Source organism: Erithacus rubecula (genome assembly GCF_903797595.1).
Source record: "Erithacus rubecula genome assembly, chromosome: 8".
NCBI classification, from domain to species: domain Eukaryota; kingdom Metazoa; phylum Chordata; class Aves; order Passeriformes; family Muscicapidae; genus Erithacus; species Erithacus rubecula.
Window position 1 is genome coordinate 17,512,346 of NC_136659.1, and position 18,511 is coordinate 17,530,856.

Below are 18,511 nucleotides of genomic sequence, written 5' to 3' on the forward strand. Positions count from 1 at the left end.
TTTAGTAGTTTGTTCCTGTATGGAAATGTTCAAGTAAGCCTTCAATCCCACCATAAGATTAAGACTAATAAGGGGAAAATTTGCTGTACATATGTGCAAAGTTCCATTATTCATTCATACATACAAAGATATTTAAACAAATTTCAGTAAACATTGATACAGAAGCATAGCATTTTATAAAAACAGGGTAAAGTAAATGTTGATACAGAAGCACAGCACTTTGTAAAAACAGGGAAAAATCATTACATCTTTATTACCTCTTCTCCCCTTAAAAAAAAAAAGACTAAAACTTTGGATGCAACCTTTGAGAGCCACCTCAAAGGAAACGGGAAGGGTAGGCAGGAAGGAAGCCAAGTCATACCTTTCCAGTTGTAAGTGCCTGGAGCACCAAACACAATATAATGATAGTCTCTAGTAAATGTAGCAGCAACACCTTGCTGACAGGAACCAAACTTCTCATGGCCTCTTAAACGACCATCACAAAAACTCCATACTCCATTATCCATATCATCCTTAATAGTGAGGTCCTGGCTCAGCACATAGCACCTTCCAATGATATCCCGGGTTTCCTGCACTGTGTTCACATACTGCCTTTTCTCATAGCGATGTGCACACGTCTGCAAGGCAGAAGAAATAAAGTGTGATGTTTCTATTTGTTGTACATGGGTCACCACAGAAGGCAGGGCTCATCTAGCAGTGCCTCCTGCTACCAGTGCTGTAAGGCACCCTGCACTCCTAAGGGCAGAGTCCAAGGTTTCCTACAGGCAAGAAAGGGCACAGGTTGGACACCTACAGATAAGTCACAGCAGCCACTTCATGGTCAAGGCACGCCACAGGGTTAAATCCCTAAAGCCCTTCCTGACACCAAATCCCTCTCTTTCAAGAAGTGAGGAGAAAACCACCCTCTCTCTCAAAGAAAGAAGTGTCTGTTTCTCAACAGCTCTCAAAGCTAAAGGACTGACACACCCATGCAGGACACAAGAAGCTGGTTCAACTACCATCTACACAAGACTATTCAGAACTTGCCCCTTACAGAAAAGTTCCACTAAGCAGAGGATGAAAGCTTTTCCAGTGGAGGAGAGGAAGTTGCTCCTACTGCTTCTGTTGGCTATTCCACTTACAGGGTAACTGTCACTGGGACAGAGCTGAAGCACTAAATACATCCTGTTCCTTATCCTTTCAGACTATCACCTGGGAAAATAATTCTAATCAAATATTTAACACAAAGGATAATTAGCCACCAGCTAAGCAGTGTAACCACCAAACCATTGTAAAAAAATATGAACAATCAAATGCCTTTGCCAGCAGTGTTTCTGGAAGAACAAGATGTAGCAGGCTGTGTGAAGAGCACAAGCAAGTCAGGTTTCTCAGCTGACAGACCTTTCCTATGGTTCCTGTCAAAGCCTAAATGTTACACAAACATCCAGCTGCTCCACACTGGAGCACTGCAGTACTGTCCTGCTGCAGTGACCTCCTGCTCACACCTCATCTAATAAGTGCATTTCCACTTATCACTTAGAAAGAAAAGATAGGATAGCATTAGTCAATGACCGATTATTCAGTGAACAAGACTCTTTCCATGTGCTCCTCCCCACTTTGGGTTCTGAGGCAGACCAAAGCTAGTTATTACTGCCTCTAAATGCTTAAATAACCAGATTCACATCCTGAAGTCACCTGCCCCCAGGTTTGGGAGCAGTGACATTAACTGCCAATTAGATGAGGAAGCTTCACTGCACACCTATCTTTTATTGTAGCCTGCAGTACTACAAGACGTTTATTTAACTGAGAATTTTTCTTTTTAAACTCTCTCTTAACTCCCAAAAACTTTTTCTCTCTACTTAATATAAAATAAAGAGTATCTATGTATTCTATGAAATAAAGAACAGTACGTAGTCTTACTGCAGTGCAATCTACTGCAGTGCAATGACCACATTAATTCACAGGAGCTACTCAGTGGAAGTCCCTGATAAAAGCCAAAGTGAGGCTGATCATCTTGGAAAACAGGCTGGTGATAACTTGCAACTTTTACAGCCTTATACACTATTCTTCCCTATTTCTGCAGCCAGTAATATTTAAAAGAAAAGATGTGTATATGACAAAAAATAAAAAGTGTATTCCTTGAAAATAAACTGCCCATCCTAGATTGTTAGAGAGATTATAAAGAGAGACTAACTCATAGGAAAAAACTTGAAAGCTCTTACAACCTTTAACACCTTATTTTGCTAAGGAGGCATTTAAGTCCTTACCTACAAATCAAAAGAGTAAACCTGGGCAAGTTACCTTTCAGCAAACTGCACAGAAACACAGACCATTCAGGACATGTACTACAGACCCCTTATGTTTTTTTAAGTTAGCCCTTTAGCACTTACCACCACATTTCCTCCTGGCCCCTGACTTTGGACAGTTACACCCATCCATTGGTCTTCTTTACTCTCTGTCTTCGGGTCAGCTGTAGAGTATCATAAAACAGCTTCAAATATTAAAGTTAACTAGTTTTAATTTATATTAATATTCACTAGTTTTCTTTTTTATCTGTTTCTTTATTTGTTTTGGTTTGGGATTTTTCTGTTTTGGTTTGCTTTGGGATTTTTGTTTATTTGCTTTGGTTTTTTGTTTGGGTTTTTTTTTTCTTGAAGTCCATGTCAGGGGAGACTCTTCATACAGAACACCAGATAGTCTGCAGGTGGCAGTGTCTGTCCATTTTATCACTAACAGCATCCATTTTAGTAAACTTCTAGCCTATTACTTCATGTTACATCAATTTACAAAACAGTAAGAATCTACCAAGATTTAAGCATCTCATAGTAACTTAGCAATTAAGCTATAACTTACTCTGATGCAAAAATTAGTTATGTATTAAATCCCTAGAAGCAACAGTCTGATACACTGCCTCAGGAAAGGACATCAAACAAGAAGAATCAGACACCTGTTTCAAAACAAAAGCTCTGAAGAACTTACTCTCCTCATCAAATATGACACGTATGCAATTTGTATTTGGAGATGCAATGTCACAGCTGTACAGCCCTCCTGTTCTGTTGGCTTGCTGAGCTGGAAAGGCCTTTTCCCGAGGAGCTCCAACCAGCAATCTGCAGGGAAAGTAAAATAATTTAAAGGAATATGTAGAAGGAATATTAGAAAAGAGAAAGGCAACAGAATCGAGAAGTGTTTTCACCAAGTTGCTAGAGGGGAAGGAGGGAAGCTATATAACAGTAATGCAGATTGCAGCTGTTGGACCTGCAAGCCAGTACCTGTATTATTATTATTATTGTTATGACTGTTGCCATATTCACTGAGAGTGGTTGATAAAAAGTAGGTGTCTGGCAGTTTTGGGAAAATCATCTTTTTTATCAGGGCATCAAGCGGAGGGTGTTTTTTGCCTTACTAGAAATCATTGATAAGGGTGGGAAAACTCACTAAAATGACCAGAAACTCCCACAACAATAAACACAATTATTCTCAGGCTGTCTTCTAGTTTTACACCAGTCCTATGCCACTGTTTGCCTGAATTTAAAGAACCTTAGTATCTCTGACCAAGCAAGATCCCTCCTGGACCAAGGAAGTGTTCACTGAACTGTTCCAGGCTCTGTGCAGACATGAGCTCCCCCTCTCAACTCCTTTGGCAGATAATAACCATTTTCAGCTCCAAAATGAAGTTTCTCTTCAAGGTTCATCAAATACAAAAACTTGAATTCTCTTAGGTACTTCACAGCAAGTCCTTACAACACAGGCCAACAGAAGCACATACTGAGTGTAAGTGCACACAGAAGATTAGATCAGTTCAAGTATAATACTATGATAAATCCTGAAATGTATTTTCAAGTAGCAACCAAAGATCCATTAAAAAGTGGCACAATTCCTTTGTACTTGCTTACTGTTTTTCTGCCCTGAAGACCATAGCAGAGAAGACTAAACCTATGCCCTTGGGTTCTGCAAGGTTACAAGGTGATGATTATAAACGTTACAAGGACTATTAACAGTATGAGGAATCTAAGTAAGAAAGTCACATGCATCTAATCTTTGGCTGAATAAATCAAGCAAAACAAAAAATTCCTTGCAAAGACATTGTCATTTCTGATCAATAGAGTTGCTGTTCAGCTTCCCTACCATTTAAAAGGTATATTTGAAAAATCAAAACTCTATTATAAAAGCCAAAGTACTTACTCTAAAAATAAAAAGTGTGCACAGAACTATGGAAGTATGCCATGAACCATGGATCAGTGTGAATTTCAGCATGACTGCAGTAGTACAAATGAATCAGCTCATATACTGAGCTGTGCTACGTGCTCAACAGTCCTTCCAGAGAGAGGACACATTCCAGTCATTACACTGTGGCTACTTACTCAGCTGTAATTTAATAAAAGAATTTTAATCAAGTTTGAGCTCATTATGTCAAAACCAGGTTAGTTTTTCTGCAGTTATGCATGTTCCATTTTAGCTTTCTCACTGGCAAGCAGACAGGTCAGAGGTAAGGACAGAGTGAGGGGATGCTCATCCAGCTATCACTATCTATTTATACTGGCAGATTAAACATGAACATTTAAAACCTAGGAACTTTTCCTCTCCAAATGAAGAGTGACAAAAACAAATTCTTAATTTCTCTTCACCCATGCTCACAGTATGATTCATTTTATTCACTGGGATTTCTCCCTGAAGGTCTGTGGACATGGTCTATATAATTACTTTCAATTAAATGATGCCCCAATATCAAGAATGCAGAGTTGGAGATGAAAACCCAAGGCATTCCAACACACAAACAATTTTACTGATTTTTCTATCCCACAGCAGGCTTGCCTTGTTACTCTACAGAAAACACAAGCTCAGCCATACAGTATATTGAACATAAACATCTCTGAGCAGCAGTTCCTGTCAGAGACTTAGCTTTTTATTATTTGAGTTACGATGACTTAGTATATAATGTTTACCATGAGTCCAGCATCAGACAGAAGAGGACAATTGCTATTCCTTGTAAATTACAGAAACAGATGCTTCTAACTACTGGAATCCTGATTTTACCCATGCATCTTGCTTCAATACTTACTATAACCTAAATGAGTTTTCCCTGGGCCAGACTGCACAGTTGTTGATGTACAGAAAGGTAACATAATCAACTATTAATACAATTTAATTTAAAATAAGCATCTATCAAGTGATAGTGTCGGAGGAAAAAAAATCTGAATTCTCTCATACCCTGGCATAGAACTAAAATGTATTTTGGCTCTAGATGTAATTAAAACATGTATCTTCTAATTTCAAACTGAAATCCTAATTTTTAACCATATCAATCAGTCCAGTTTCTCTATCGATTAGAATTATTTTAATTATTGACGTCTCCTAACTACTTCTTGAAGACACATGATAATAACTGAAGTCCCGCTGCCAGTTATGAGCATCTGCTGACTTACAGAACAGATTTACTCCCTTACAGCCCCAGATTCATAGCAAAATGTAAGATAATGCCCTAAGCTTAGAGCTCCAGCATTGGTGTATAATGTTTTAACTACCTGACCTTACTGAGACACACCTTAGGCTCAGGTGGGCGGTGCCAGCCCCGCACAGACACCAGTGACCCCGCCTGTCCCTGTGTGCCAGGTGTAGCTGCAACACAGCAGGGAGAGACCAGCGAGCACCACATCCCTCCATGGATCCCTTTGGCACAGCCACACCCACCTACCTCACTGCACTGTTACATTACACCCCAACACAACAGCTGAGGAAGAAAAGCACCATTTCAACACTTATGCCAAGCACTAATCAAGTGTCAGAAAAGGTAACAAGACATCTTACTGACTTCACCTACATCTAGAGCAGACCTTTGGATGTGGGTTTGCTTCATAAACCCACATATTTCCAAGAAGCAGAAGAAGATGAGAACTCACTACCCACATCAGGTAGGTACCAGGCTTCATTTTACCAGCTGCTGACCAATGGTGCAAAAATGAAACTACAAGTCCCATTCTAGATGCACAAACAGTCTGTGAACTGTAGGTCTGGCTGCATTTAGAAGAGCCAGTCAGATTCTGGAACAGCACTATTTATTGAATGCAACATACAACATACCTCTGGACTAAGGGTGAGAATGCACTAACTGCACAGTAGCTACATACAGCACTAACAGTGCCATTAAAATCACAGGCTTAATATCCCAGGTCCACACTCAGCACAGCTGAGGACACAAGGCTTACCAAACAGTGTCCCTTCTGCGAAGGGCAAGGAGGACAAACCCATCCATCTGTCCCTGCAATTTCACTCAAATTCTCATCCCCTGTTGGATGCAGCAGTGGGGTACTTTTATGCCTTATTTACTATCACTGTGCTAAGTGCTGTGGGTAGGACTGCAGTCAAATCTTCAGTTCTTTGTGGGCACATTTGCAGAATATGTCTTTGCAGGAAGTGTACTTGGTTAGCACAAAACATTTCTGAGTATCAGGCAGAAGACCGAGACCACATGGCTGCGCCTCACCTGACATTGCCACCCCCAATGCCACAGCAACACAAACCCCAAGACCCCCATCTGATTTCCACACTTGCACCTAGAGGCGCCATGGCAAAGAGAGCTTTGCATTTTCTTCTCTACTTTATGCTTCCAACAACCTGTATTCAGCAAGAACACTTAAGTGAACACCAAGAAGAAAGGGTATAACTTCATTTAATCAGATGTGGCCCAAAAGAGTTGTTAAAACCCAAAGTAAAATGCACGAGCTTTCCATTTCAACATATACTACAGAATAATAAGCTGTAGGATGCAGATTTTCAAACCCTCCCTGTTTTAACTGGTAATTCTTGAAATGTTTAGTAGGTAGCTCTGGCTCTTTCTCGGCTAATGAAAACAACACTGAGAACTGGGTGTGGTTTCTCTTCACAGCTATCTGAACTCCCTCCAGTACTGTTTATGAATCTATCTTGGTAACTTCCAAAAGAAAAGTCAAAGTTTAAATGAGAAAACCATATCAAAAGAAATCCAGAAATCCTCCAAGCTCCTGGAAACATTCCCTCACTCCACAGTGAAATTCTCTTCTTCACTTACAGCCTGGAACTGTCCAAAGGAAATGTATGATTTTCACAACATACTTCAGAAAAGAAAAAATATCAGCAATTCATTACAGTTCTATTTTGGAATAAACACTCAAAAGAAATCAAGTGACAGGAGGGAGAAGATCTTCAATGTTTTTCAGAGTCAATCCCGTCCATCAAAGTAAGAGGCTTCCACTGAATAAATTACATTTTGATTTAAATAAATACAAAAAAAATCCACAGTCTGCACAGAACTCAGATACTCTGCTATCTCCCTAAGTTTTCCTCATTCCTTAAATTCTTTCCTTTTCCATGGTATCCTTCTACCCAAACAAGGCACCACATCTTTGCCAGCCTTTTTCTAAAAAGCAAAAAAACACATATGTAGGGCCTGCTCTGAGCGTTAATAGACTGGAGTAAAAATAGTGAAAGTGTTTCCTGGGGAGGAAACCATTAACTATTTCTGCCTATTGGCAAAATAAAATAGTCACTAATGTAAGTAATTGCCAATTTTGCAGGATCCATTGAGCACAAGTGTCAAATTTAATATTGCTGTTCTCAGGTAACAATGCTGCTACTGCTGACTTTGCACTTCATTATGTTTTCAGAAAAGGGGGGCAAATTTGGAAACTGACAAAGCTAAATCCCATGAAAAGTCTCATTCCGGACAGTTAGACGCCTACATCCTTTCTCTCTCCCAGTGCTCTCTTAGGAAAGAGTTTCACTAGATTAAGCAAAATGAAAAAAAAAAAAAAATAGAGTAACTAGCTCTAACTCAGTTTAAATTTTACTACAAAAATCACCAGCCACAAGTCATCTATCAAATGTTTAAAACCTCTAGGCAGAGACCCCGATCACAATGTGGGCACCTACAGCCCTCCACCTGAGCTGTATTTTCAGTCCTCCATATTGATTTGGTCTCAACTATTTTTAAAATTAACAAACACAGAAGGATGCACTTAACCACCACAATATTCCAAAACAACTGAAGTCGGTCAGTGGGACACACACTGTGTGTGAATACTGGTGGCATCACCCCTGCTTCGTGCTTGGATTTGGCATTCCACAACCAAAACCAGTCACAGGACAAGAGCACCTCAGACTAATTAGCACAGAGATATTGTCCCTGCACTCAGGCTGCTAATGGGAACTGGAGCTGAACCACTGCCTCCTCAAAAAAAAAAAAAACAAACAACCCCCCCCAGCAAAATACAACCAGTAACTGTGTCAGCAGGGAGCTTGGTTGTGATGCTTTTTACAGAGACACCCATCATGGTCAGTACGTTATTAACAGCTATTTTAAGTGACTGAATATTCTCCCGATCTGCTACTCCATAGCTACATTTTGGAACTAAGAGTGCAAAGCTGTGGCCAAGTACATCGTTAATCTCTGTTGCCTGGAGGCTTGGCACTTGAAGGACTGCAAGTTTCATTTTATGTCTTCAGCCTTTTTTCGGAAACACATTATGATAGAGGCTGGAAAAAGAAGCCAAAAGCAGCACAAAGACTAGGACAAGCTACTACAAAGCAAAACTGGAACTACAAAGATACCTGTTGTTCTGGAAAGGCCACTTATTGACTTTCTGAAAGTCACATGGAAAAATAAACACTTTCTCATCACAGTTCAGAGCCCAGCCTGTCTGGATTTGAAACAGGTTTTGCACATCTCATTTCCAATGGTACAAAGCATTTTTTTTAGAATAAATGGTACAGTCTACTTCCAAATTTGTGCTTCAAAATTCAGTTTTCCATTTCAAACAACTCTCTGGCTTTAATCAGCAGATACCTCATAGTTTTCATATTGTCAAATAGCAAATGCAACCTGTATACTACTTACAGATTTAATTTTTCCCTACAATCTGTACATTTTTCAGATTTAAAAGGAAGAACACCCATGCCAGGAACGGACCTGACTATGAACCAGTATTGTAAAATATGTATTCAACAGTTTTACAATTAACTTATGATAAATTTATGGAAGAAATAATGTTAAAGGGATTTTCTCTCAGGCTTTTTAGCATGGCAGTGCCTGGCATTGCATGAAAGCCTCTTACAAGAGCATGCAGTTTAACTCAAGAAGTGACAAGTGCACCATTTCAAGAATCACTCGGGACCCAAAGTCCTGGCACTTGTAGCTCAGCCCCCGCCCAAAGTCACCTTGTCTGTAGGGGAAGGAGTGAACGGCGGGAGTCCCACCGCAGGCAGCCCAGCTGCTGCAGATGCACTAATCTGCAGCAGGACAGGCAAGGCCAGCTGCAGCACAGCAGGCGGGTGGCCCAGCAGTGCCCAGCTAGCTGTCAGCACGGAGAGCAGGTGTCCATCCGCTGTCTCTCACCGCAGTCCCGCTGCAGGGCCCCCTCCCCGGCCGCGCCGCCCCCGGCCCTGCAGGAGCTGCTGCTGCGCCAGCTCCGCGCTCTCACCAGGGTCTTGCGGGCACGGCTCACTCCACAGGCTTCAGCAAACCAGTGCATAACACAAATCAGGAATTACTGTCTCCTGCACTCGAGCTGCTGGCCACTCATCCCATAGAAAACTCCAGAATTCATTTAAACTTCTTCACATTTGCTGGACTTGTCTTTATATCCCCACACATGGCATCTCTATATGAAGTCCATTAATAATTAAAGAAGTATCACATCATATATTAGGCACATGTTTAAGGAAACAAACATGAAAGAAATACAAATATCGAAACAGTTGCTCACTTACAAGTATTTGGGTTGAAATGTCATTCCTCTACTTCCTTCACAGAATTAAGTACATCAGTTTCATTTATCACCATAATTAAACAATTACAAGGCATGAAAGAAGTACAGCAAGAGGGATGGACATTTTACTGTAGAATCAATGGGGAGTGTAACACACTACAGCAACCAACACAGCCGTGCAGAATCTGAAGAGCAACTGCCCCCCATGCTAACCCAAGCCATAGTTCCTTCACTCCCACATGTAATTTATGAAATCCCCCCTGCTCCTCCTTTTCCAGACTTACAACCACCTCCCTCTGAATTGTAGGGGGAATACCAAGACAGGTAGAAACCTCCTGCACTAGATACACATAAATTCTGGCTGATTCATGGTCTGAACAGAAGTTCATTGCATTTAGTTAAAACGTACCAAGCAGCACCCCAGGGGGAAGGAAGATCACCCACACCAGATCAACTAAGGCCATGGACTACAGAGGAGTACAATGGGAGCAGGATGAACAGCTCTGCACAGGAAGAAAAAGTGTGGATTTTCCTGATACATAATCCTTAGTAAGAGCTTCAGAGAACAAGTACATGAACAGCCATTAAACATACACTTCCAACAGCCTGAAGGCACTTGCATGCTGAAGCACAGTTCAAATTATTCCTTCAGTCTTAAAGTCATCATAGCCCTGGGCTAAATGCCTATAATCGGATCCACAGTTTGAGTAAGACTTTTCTCCAAGCCATGAACTTAATGACAAAAGCAGATGTGTCACTGGGTACATGACGCATTATGTCCCCACGCCTTCAAATTAACTGGAAACACAGGCACTCAAATCACTTGGAAGAACATCACTCCAATAAGGTATTTTCCCAGGAGAAACAGGTCATATAAATGCCTGCACAGCTGGGATGCTCAAAGAGCCTTTTTTACGTTCCATGCAAACACTCAAACACTGAATAAACACATCAACAGAATTAAACGATACATTCACAAGAAAATGGGTTTTATACACATTTGTAGGAGAAGAAACTATTATATCTTACTATGAATAGGAATATACAAACTGAGAATTCAACCAGCTTCAAAAACTTAAGAACAAGATTTTTTGCAAAATAACTGATATTTGAGACTATGCCATTCTCTTACTCTATATGCTGGTGCTCCTCCATGCACACATACCTAATTTTACATGCATCCCCTCATACATTTTTTTCTTTTGCTGCTCCCCATGTTCTCACTTGAGCAGAATCTATAATTAATTAGCGTTTTTCAGGTATTTTTAACACCCTATGTTCCTGTAAGTTCCAAGTTTTGCAAACAGTATTGCAGGTATTTCTAGGACTGGATCTGACAACAAAACTATTTTTCCATTATATCCAGGAACACAGCTCGCCTGGGAAGAGAAGAATCTTATGTCTTCAGCAAAATTCTAGGACTACACTACATAATTATCAAACATTTCTCTAGCAGAAAAAATAATTGAGTGGATAAAAATATTAGAGAGACTTGCAAAATTACACCATATTTGTAGTAGCAGCTAGAGCAGTTGGCTGTATAAGAAAAAAATATACCAAATTTATTTTACCATCTTTGGCCAAGAAAATGTGATTTCCACTTGATGGTTTTTTCACACTACACAAACATGGATAATTAAAACAGTTTTTCACACACTCTGCTAGACATCACTAAAATCTCAGAGGCAGCAGACTGAGCCACTATGCAGCTTCAGCTGCACTGATAACAAAGGTGCAAGGCTAACCAATCTTTATAATTCCCTTAGAGTACTGTGAAAAGAGCAGTAAGAAAAGGACAAAAAATTCAGCCTCACATGATGATGGTGTCTTTGCTATCTGCAACAGCTGGTTGCCACTTTTGACCACTTCCAGGATAAGAAGACCTCAGACCTTTGACCCATGCATGTGCTGCTGACCAAACAACCCCCAGCAATACAGGAGTGAGTTGTTCTCAGCATATTTGAAATTCTTTTTTTTTTTCAAAGATGTATTTTACAGACCAACTTTTGAGAAAGGTGACAATGACAGATTAAATACGCATAGACTAAGTACATACAGCTCCATTTCCAAAAAAATGTCATCTTCACTAAAAAGAAAGTAACATTCAGTCTAAGAAATTTCTGCCATTCCTATGGACACTAGCTATCAGCAAACTCAACAATGCTGATCATTCTTATCTGCTGTTCTCTATTTCTTAGATGATGCAAGGAATACAGCTGAAAAGTACTCTAGAAACTCCCTAGCTGGCAGTGGAATCCTGTGCAGGATCTGTCCATGTTACCCTGGATGGACTAGAATACATTATAATGCTATAGATGGCATCTTGACAGGGCCCATCCCATAAACCTCTTTTCATTTTCCCCTTGATTCAGCAGACCTTCTCCCTTCTTAACTCAGTCTAATCATCCTCACACATATTAGCTCAACTCCTTGAAGGAAATCTACATCAGGAAATTACATAATTTTAGATGTAGGTCTGTAAGAGGAAACAAGAAAAACAGCCACTGCTCCAGCAGATCCAAAAATGATTAATGCATACTAGTAAATGCTCAAAAAAATCACAATGCAGAAAGTGGCACATTTTACCTTTCACTGTTATTTTGATACAAAAATCTGTCTCAGGTACTTCACAACAGAATACATGCAGTCTGTCCTTTAAGCTAAACTAACATAACTGCACTTATCCAAAGTCTCTTTTCCAAAGTAATTGCTATGGAATTCTCAAAATAATCTTAGAAAATTGATACTCACAATACCTTAAACCCGAGGGAAGTGCCTTTTAACAAGAATACAATGCGTTTTATGCTAGTGCTGCAAAAAGAGCTTTATTAACCTATGGTATAGTTCATTTATTTTTAACATACAGAATGATTCCCTTAAAAATGGAAGCAAAACCTTTTTTCTGTGTTCATGTTTGTTTTTCTAAGCTGCATTCTTCTCCCATTACTTTCAAAGCAGTAACTTATTTATGTATATTGCAATCAAAACTATTCAGTGCTAATAAAGGAATTATTCAATGTTTTCCAGACTATTCTGCATAGTTCTTTCATCAAATATTCCTTGCTGTTACCTATCCTTGCTAAATACCACTATAAGGTGTTCATTTTCCAGCTAATGTTTCACTGTACAGACCACCATCTGTTTATTTAATAATATGGATTTTTACTTAATTGCTCTTAAACTGACATTTGCCCAATAGCATAATCTGAGTCTTGTCAGTTCCACAGAAAATGTCCTCAAAATGCAGCATTTTTACAGTTATGGCCAGAATGATACATCTAGACCCTGGGTGGTTTTGAAACATTTGAAAAATAGTAGATTTTAAATGAGTTCTTTCAAAATCAATGAGGTATCTCCAACAAGAATGTATCAGCATGCATTCTTTAGAAAACTCACAGTTGTTCTGGCACATGCAGGTGGAATTTAACAGAGGAAATAAGAATGGCCCATACTGACTACTGAACAATTTACTGTTGTAGCATGCCAGGCCAATATGCTAACTTCATTTATTTGATTAAGAAATCAGGCAGCAACAAATTAGATCAGTAATCATTCTTCTCTGCTTGTTAGGCCTTACAAACAAAATATTCATGAGAAGCCAACCTACCTATCTGGGTTCTGCCACCAGTAACCAAGAACTTAAGTCAAAATCAGTACTGAGTAAAAAGCCAGCCTTCTGCAGCTTGTTCCTCCTGTAACAACTACACACCCCTTATGCAACATAAATTCACCTCACTTCTTTCATGATATTAGCATAATGGATCTTCTTTGAAAATCTGTCCCTTACCATTAAAAGAAACCTCTTCAACTGCTCCTCCCTCCTCCTTCCAACTTCACTGGATCCTGACCTTTGCCACAGGACATCTATCTTGAACACAAACTCCTCTAGTATTACTAAGACAGTAAATAAGCATTCTAAGCAGGTTACACAAGAAGTTTGCATAGACAAAATCAGAGAAACAGTCTACTGAAGAAAATACTAGGTGCAGTGATACAGTAAGATTACAGCCTAAAAAAAAAGGAAATTTATTACAAATCCTTTATTTTTTAATTGACAGAAGAACTAACTAAAGACCATCACAATTACACTACACCACCTCTGCAAGCAGAAATTGCCATCTTCCCCTGCACACCAGCATAATCCAGCTCTTTGTTGCTGAAGCAAAGCATCTCTGAGCCCAAGCCCTCAGAGAACACAAAAGTACTGGCTAAATGCCACTGAGGATGCAGTGCAGCAGTACAGCAATGTCAGCAGTCCTGCTGACCTAAGGCAACTTTGTTATATATTGATATAATAGCTCACAGTAAAGACCTGCAGTATCAGCAAAACCTGTGACAAGTAAAAATTTTAATAAGACACTGCAATTTTCAGGATTTGATGACTGGCAATGGTCAGTGCAGTCTTGTCACAAAGTGCCTATCTACAGCTTTCAATACAGGTTTTCAGCTAAAGGGAGAATCCTGAATGTTGGTAACTACAATATCTCACTTTTTTTGCCTTACACAATAACAAGAAGCTTACCTGAATTCAGGTCCATACTTCTACTGAAACTAATATAAATTACTTGCAAGTAAATCTTCGTGGCTCCCTTGCAAGTCAGGATATTTTGTGATTCTATCAATCTAAACCACAAATAAAAACTGGCTAACGGGTGTTAGGTTTATACTTGAACTGACCTTAAGGATCTCTTTCAACCCAAGTGATTCCAAAATTCTATGATCCTATTAAAGTAATATACAAATTTAGATATTCTTGATGCTTGTGTTTTAATTCAAGATGCTTAAATCATTGTGAATTACAACCAAATTGGAATGGATTTGCTGGACATGTCACATGGAGAATGCATACATACAGACCATATCTCTACATATTCTATAAAATTACATATAGGTGACTACATGCACTACATATATAGTGAGTAGCTAGTAATTATATTTTTATTATAACAGTAATATATTTGTAACATATAGTAGCTAATACATGCATAATCTGTAGTTTCCATCTAGAGATGCTGTATACACTCCTTTTCATCACTTACATTTTAATCACGTTTCTCCTATAGCAATGCCATCCCCCAGTCTCAGACCTCTCCAAGCTCCAAAGCTTCTTGCAGTCTGCAGATGAAATGCACTGCTGCTGTGCCACCACTCCCCTGCAGAACCAGAACTCCCTTTCTTCATATCGACAGATTAAAACCAGAACAAACTTACACAGGGCAATAAGCCCAGCTCCTTTAGAGCTCCATCAGCCTTTTCTGCTGCCTGATTCACCATGTTTGACAATGAATCAGAACCATACACACAAATCCAGAGAGGCTGCCTTAGTACCTTCAACATTAGCGTTCCTCCATGCACATAAAGTTGGCATTCAGCTGTCCTTCACACCAACATACCATTACCAGTCCAATTTCAGTCACCATAAACTAAAGCTTCCCCTCTCTATCTGACAAACTTTCCAACTCTTCTAACCTGAAGATACTAAAAAAAAAAAAAAAAAAAAAAAAAATAAGCTAAATCTTGTTACTAGTCCATAGCTTTCTATTGAACAGTCATCTGTTCATATTGTTGAAAGCCACATAATTCCTCATAGGCAAACATGACATTTGTAGCTAATACTAACAAATTAATTTGCCATTCAAAGCTAATATGCAACTCACAGGATTCTGTGACTAAGAAAAAAAGATGATCAAAAGCAAATACCATGTTTAATCAAAGGCTATTTCAGCTGTACCTTTATTTGTCACACTTCCTAGACGTTCTCCACCCTCATCTTTACAGAGGATTGTTGTAATGATTAACACCGAATAATCCTGTGTGAGGAAGAGGGAACCATTTCACTTAACAAATGCTTAAGTGAGCTAAGAGAAGTTACACATAATTTTCTTTGTTTCACCAAGTCTTGCTCCAAGCCCTTAGCCCTTGAACAGAATCAATGTATTTCATCTTCACTCATTTTCTTGTTTTAGCAAAGAAGGACTGATCTTGCACATGTCTATGACAACCTGTTTCTAATTTTGTAAAACTGGGGGAGTAGAAAGGTGTTCAAGCTGACAGGTTTCTCTGAAATGAGGGTCCCTGCCAGATGAGATTTCAAGTATCACTATTTATTACGTTTCAGTAAGAATTGGAGTTTCTGTGGTTTTTGTCAACTACTTAACAGTGTTCACACTCTAAATGTAACTTAGTTTTGAAACTAGCATCCATTCAAGAAGAAGGGGTAAAATAAATACTTCTGACTGAGAGCTAGCTGTACATAAATCCACTTTTGCAGTATCTGGGAATGCAAAGGTATTGCACCTCAGTCACAGGTAATAGGCAGCACTGAGCCATTACATGTTTGTTTCTCAGCAGTAGACCTCAGCTCCCGTTAATTTCTACCTTCCCCAAGTATCTGGACAGCAGATACCATCTGTTCCATCTATGAAGAGTCAATCAATTTAAAAATTGCATGAGGTTTCCATGGAAAATACCACACAAATCCTTTCGTATTCGCTCAACCTAGCTCACACTTATCTGATATAAAAATGCAGCATAACATGGAAGGCTTCTCTTCAAGACTCCCTACCAAACCTTTTTCAAAGGACAAAACTCCCACAAAGTGAGCTAAACACAGCTTAGTCCCTAAGAAAGACAGTTTCAGTTCAGCATATTTCATATCTTGTTCTCTTAAAGTCACACACTACTGTTCTTATAGACAGAAAATATGATGTCCAAAGTGACTACAACATGCCTGTTTGACATGAAAGGTTTCATTCCAAGCATACTACCCAGCAGCTACCCAGGGTAGCATTCCAATTCTTTATGCTAAAACTAATGGATCTGGAAAATGGCCAAGACACCTCATACTCAGAAGCGCATGTCACCATAAAACGCAGTTTGTCTAGTCTGGTTTTGTCTCTGATAGAGACCCTAGCTCCTCATGAAAGCCCGGATTCAGAAAGCCATGTCAAGGCAGATAGCATCTGGCTCTGCTCTTTCCCCACACTGGATTGCCCGAGGAAGCACTTACTAGACATACAATGCACAACTTTCATGCCAATAATCGCTGAGGCATTTCAGCCAAATAGTACATACCAGCTTGAATACTGTGACTGTCCTTGTGTCTCTGCTGTTTCTTTTTTCTCAGTAATTGGCTGCCTGCATATTCCTACACACTCATTCTGCCAGTACTGATAATACAACAGGAGACTAACAAGCTTCAGGCACTGCTTTCTTGGTAGTACTAAAGTGAGACCTATGCAAACGTAATCCTGTCAAGAATTAAGATCAAGGCCGCTGGAATGGAGTTCACAGATTTGCATTTCATTCCTCAGGATGCTTTAGGTCATTTTATCTGCTAGATGGAAGACAAAACATTGGTGTATGTGACATACTCCACATACTGTAATTTTTATGAAATTACACAAGAATGCAAGTGTGAGCAAAATGAGCCCACAGGATTTTTCAATTTACCACCTAATTTTACAAAGAATATTACTTCTTTCCATCTTCCTTCTCTCATTAACATTATATGGATAATGGGCACATCTTGCCTTGAATTGAAACTAAGTATTTAAGTAGGGGGCATTTAACAACAATACCTCATACTCACACTCCATCCAGCACTACTGGATAGGGTGGGGTCCAGAACTGCTCCGCTACGGACACAAAGCAGGAAGGATGCCCAAGATGTACACAGGAGCCTTATTTTGCCTTCGTAATTTCCCAAAATAAGTTTCACGCATATGTCACTAGCACCGATTTATTTTTCCTGACTTCACTATCACCTCCCATCAGCATTCCTGGGCAGGATCCGTGTTGAACGGCAGCCCCTGGGTTAGCGAGGCCGGGCACGCACAGGGAGAACAAGCCCGAGAGGCCGGGCAGGCTCGGCGGAGCAGATCGCCCTGTCGCGGGGTGCAGCCTGCGGCGCGGCCCGCGCCCGGGAGCGCTGCGGCGGGAAGCGCTCCCAGCGGCGGCTGCGCTCGCTTCCCCTTTCTATCCCGGCTCTGCACAGGTCCCGGGGCGCGGAGCGGCCCCTCGCCCCGCCGCCCGCCCCCGCCCCGCGGCAGGTGCTGCCCCGTCCCTCCGAGGGCCCCGCCGCCCGGCCCCGCTCCCGCCGCCGGCCGCACACCCCGCGGGGGCTGCCGACCCCGGGCCGCCGCCAGGGGAAGTTTCCCGTGGTGGAAGGTGGGAGGGTCCCCGCAGGCGGCCCGGGACGCGGCCGGGCGGGGCGCGCTGCACTTACAACCGCTTCTCCTGAGGCTGCAGCTGCCGGTGCATGGCCAGGGAGAAGCCGAAGAGGCTGCCCGTCTCCCCGCTCCAGCTGACCACGTTGTCCGTGTCCAGGTTGAAGGCGCCGGCCAGCCCCGGCAGGAGGGGCAGGTAGAGGAGCAGCAGGGCCGCCATCTGCTCGTGCCCGGCTCGGGAACCTGCCGCCAGCGCCGCCGCCGCTCCCCGCGCTGAGCGCGCCCGTTGTGCCCCGCCGGGCCCGCCCCGCCCCGCCCTCCGCGGTGCCCGGCCCCCGGCACGGCACAAAATGTCCCTGGGCCGAGCCCCTGCCCTGGGAGGGGCACCGTGGGGGTCGCCCCGCCCGTGAGTCGCCCACCGCCTGCCGCGCCCCGTGGCGACACAAAATGAATCCGTGCCGGGGCGGGTCACGCCGCAGGTGAGGGCCGGGCCGTAGCCCGGGTCCAGCCGGGGAAAAGGGCAGAGAGCTCCCACGGCGATTCGAGACATCAAACCGTGCCCTGCGGCAGATACCGGGCTGGCCGCTGCTCCGCATCGCGTCGGTGCGGGTGCGGCATAGCGCA

At 41.5% G+C, this 18,511-nt stretch overlaps 1 protein-coding gene across 3 annotated transcripts in view; it reads right to left on the minus strand.

The window, feature by feature from the left end:
• The window catches only part of ITGA6 (integrin subunit alpha 6), a 39,524-nt gene extending 21,330 nt beyond the window's left edge, over positions 1-18,194 (minus strand). Inside the window, exons 1-4 of one of the 3 annotated variants that reach the window (XM_079310292.1) lie at positions 17,947-18,194; positions 2,959-3,086; positions 2,370-2,449; positions 362-617 (exon numbers count right to left, since the gene is read on the minus strand). In XM_079310292.1, coding sequence (XP_079166418.1) covers positions 362-617; positions 2,370-2,449; positions 2,959-3,086; positions 17,947-18,107 — 625 coding nt within the window. In that variant the 5' untranslated portion in view covers positions 18,108-18,194. The remainder of the gene's footprint in view (positions 1-361; positions 618-2,369; positions 2,450-2,958; positions 3,087-17,946) is intronic. The other 2 variants (XM_079310290.1, XM_079310291.1) reach the window with 2 other exon arrangements.
• Between the last annotated feature and the right edge of the window lie 317 nt (positions 18,195-18,511).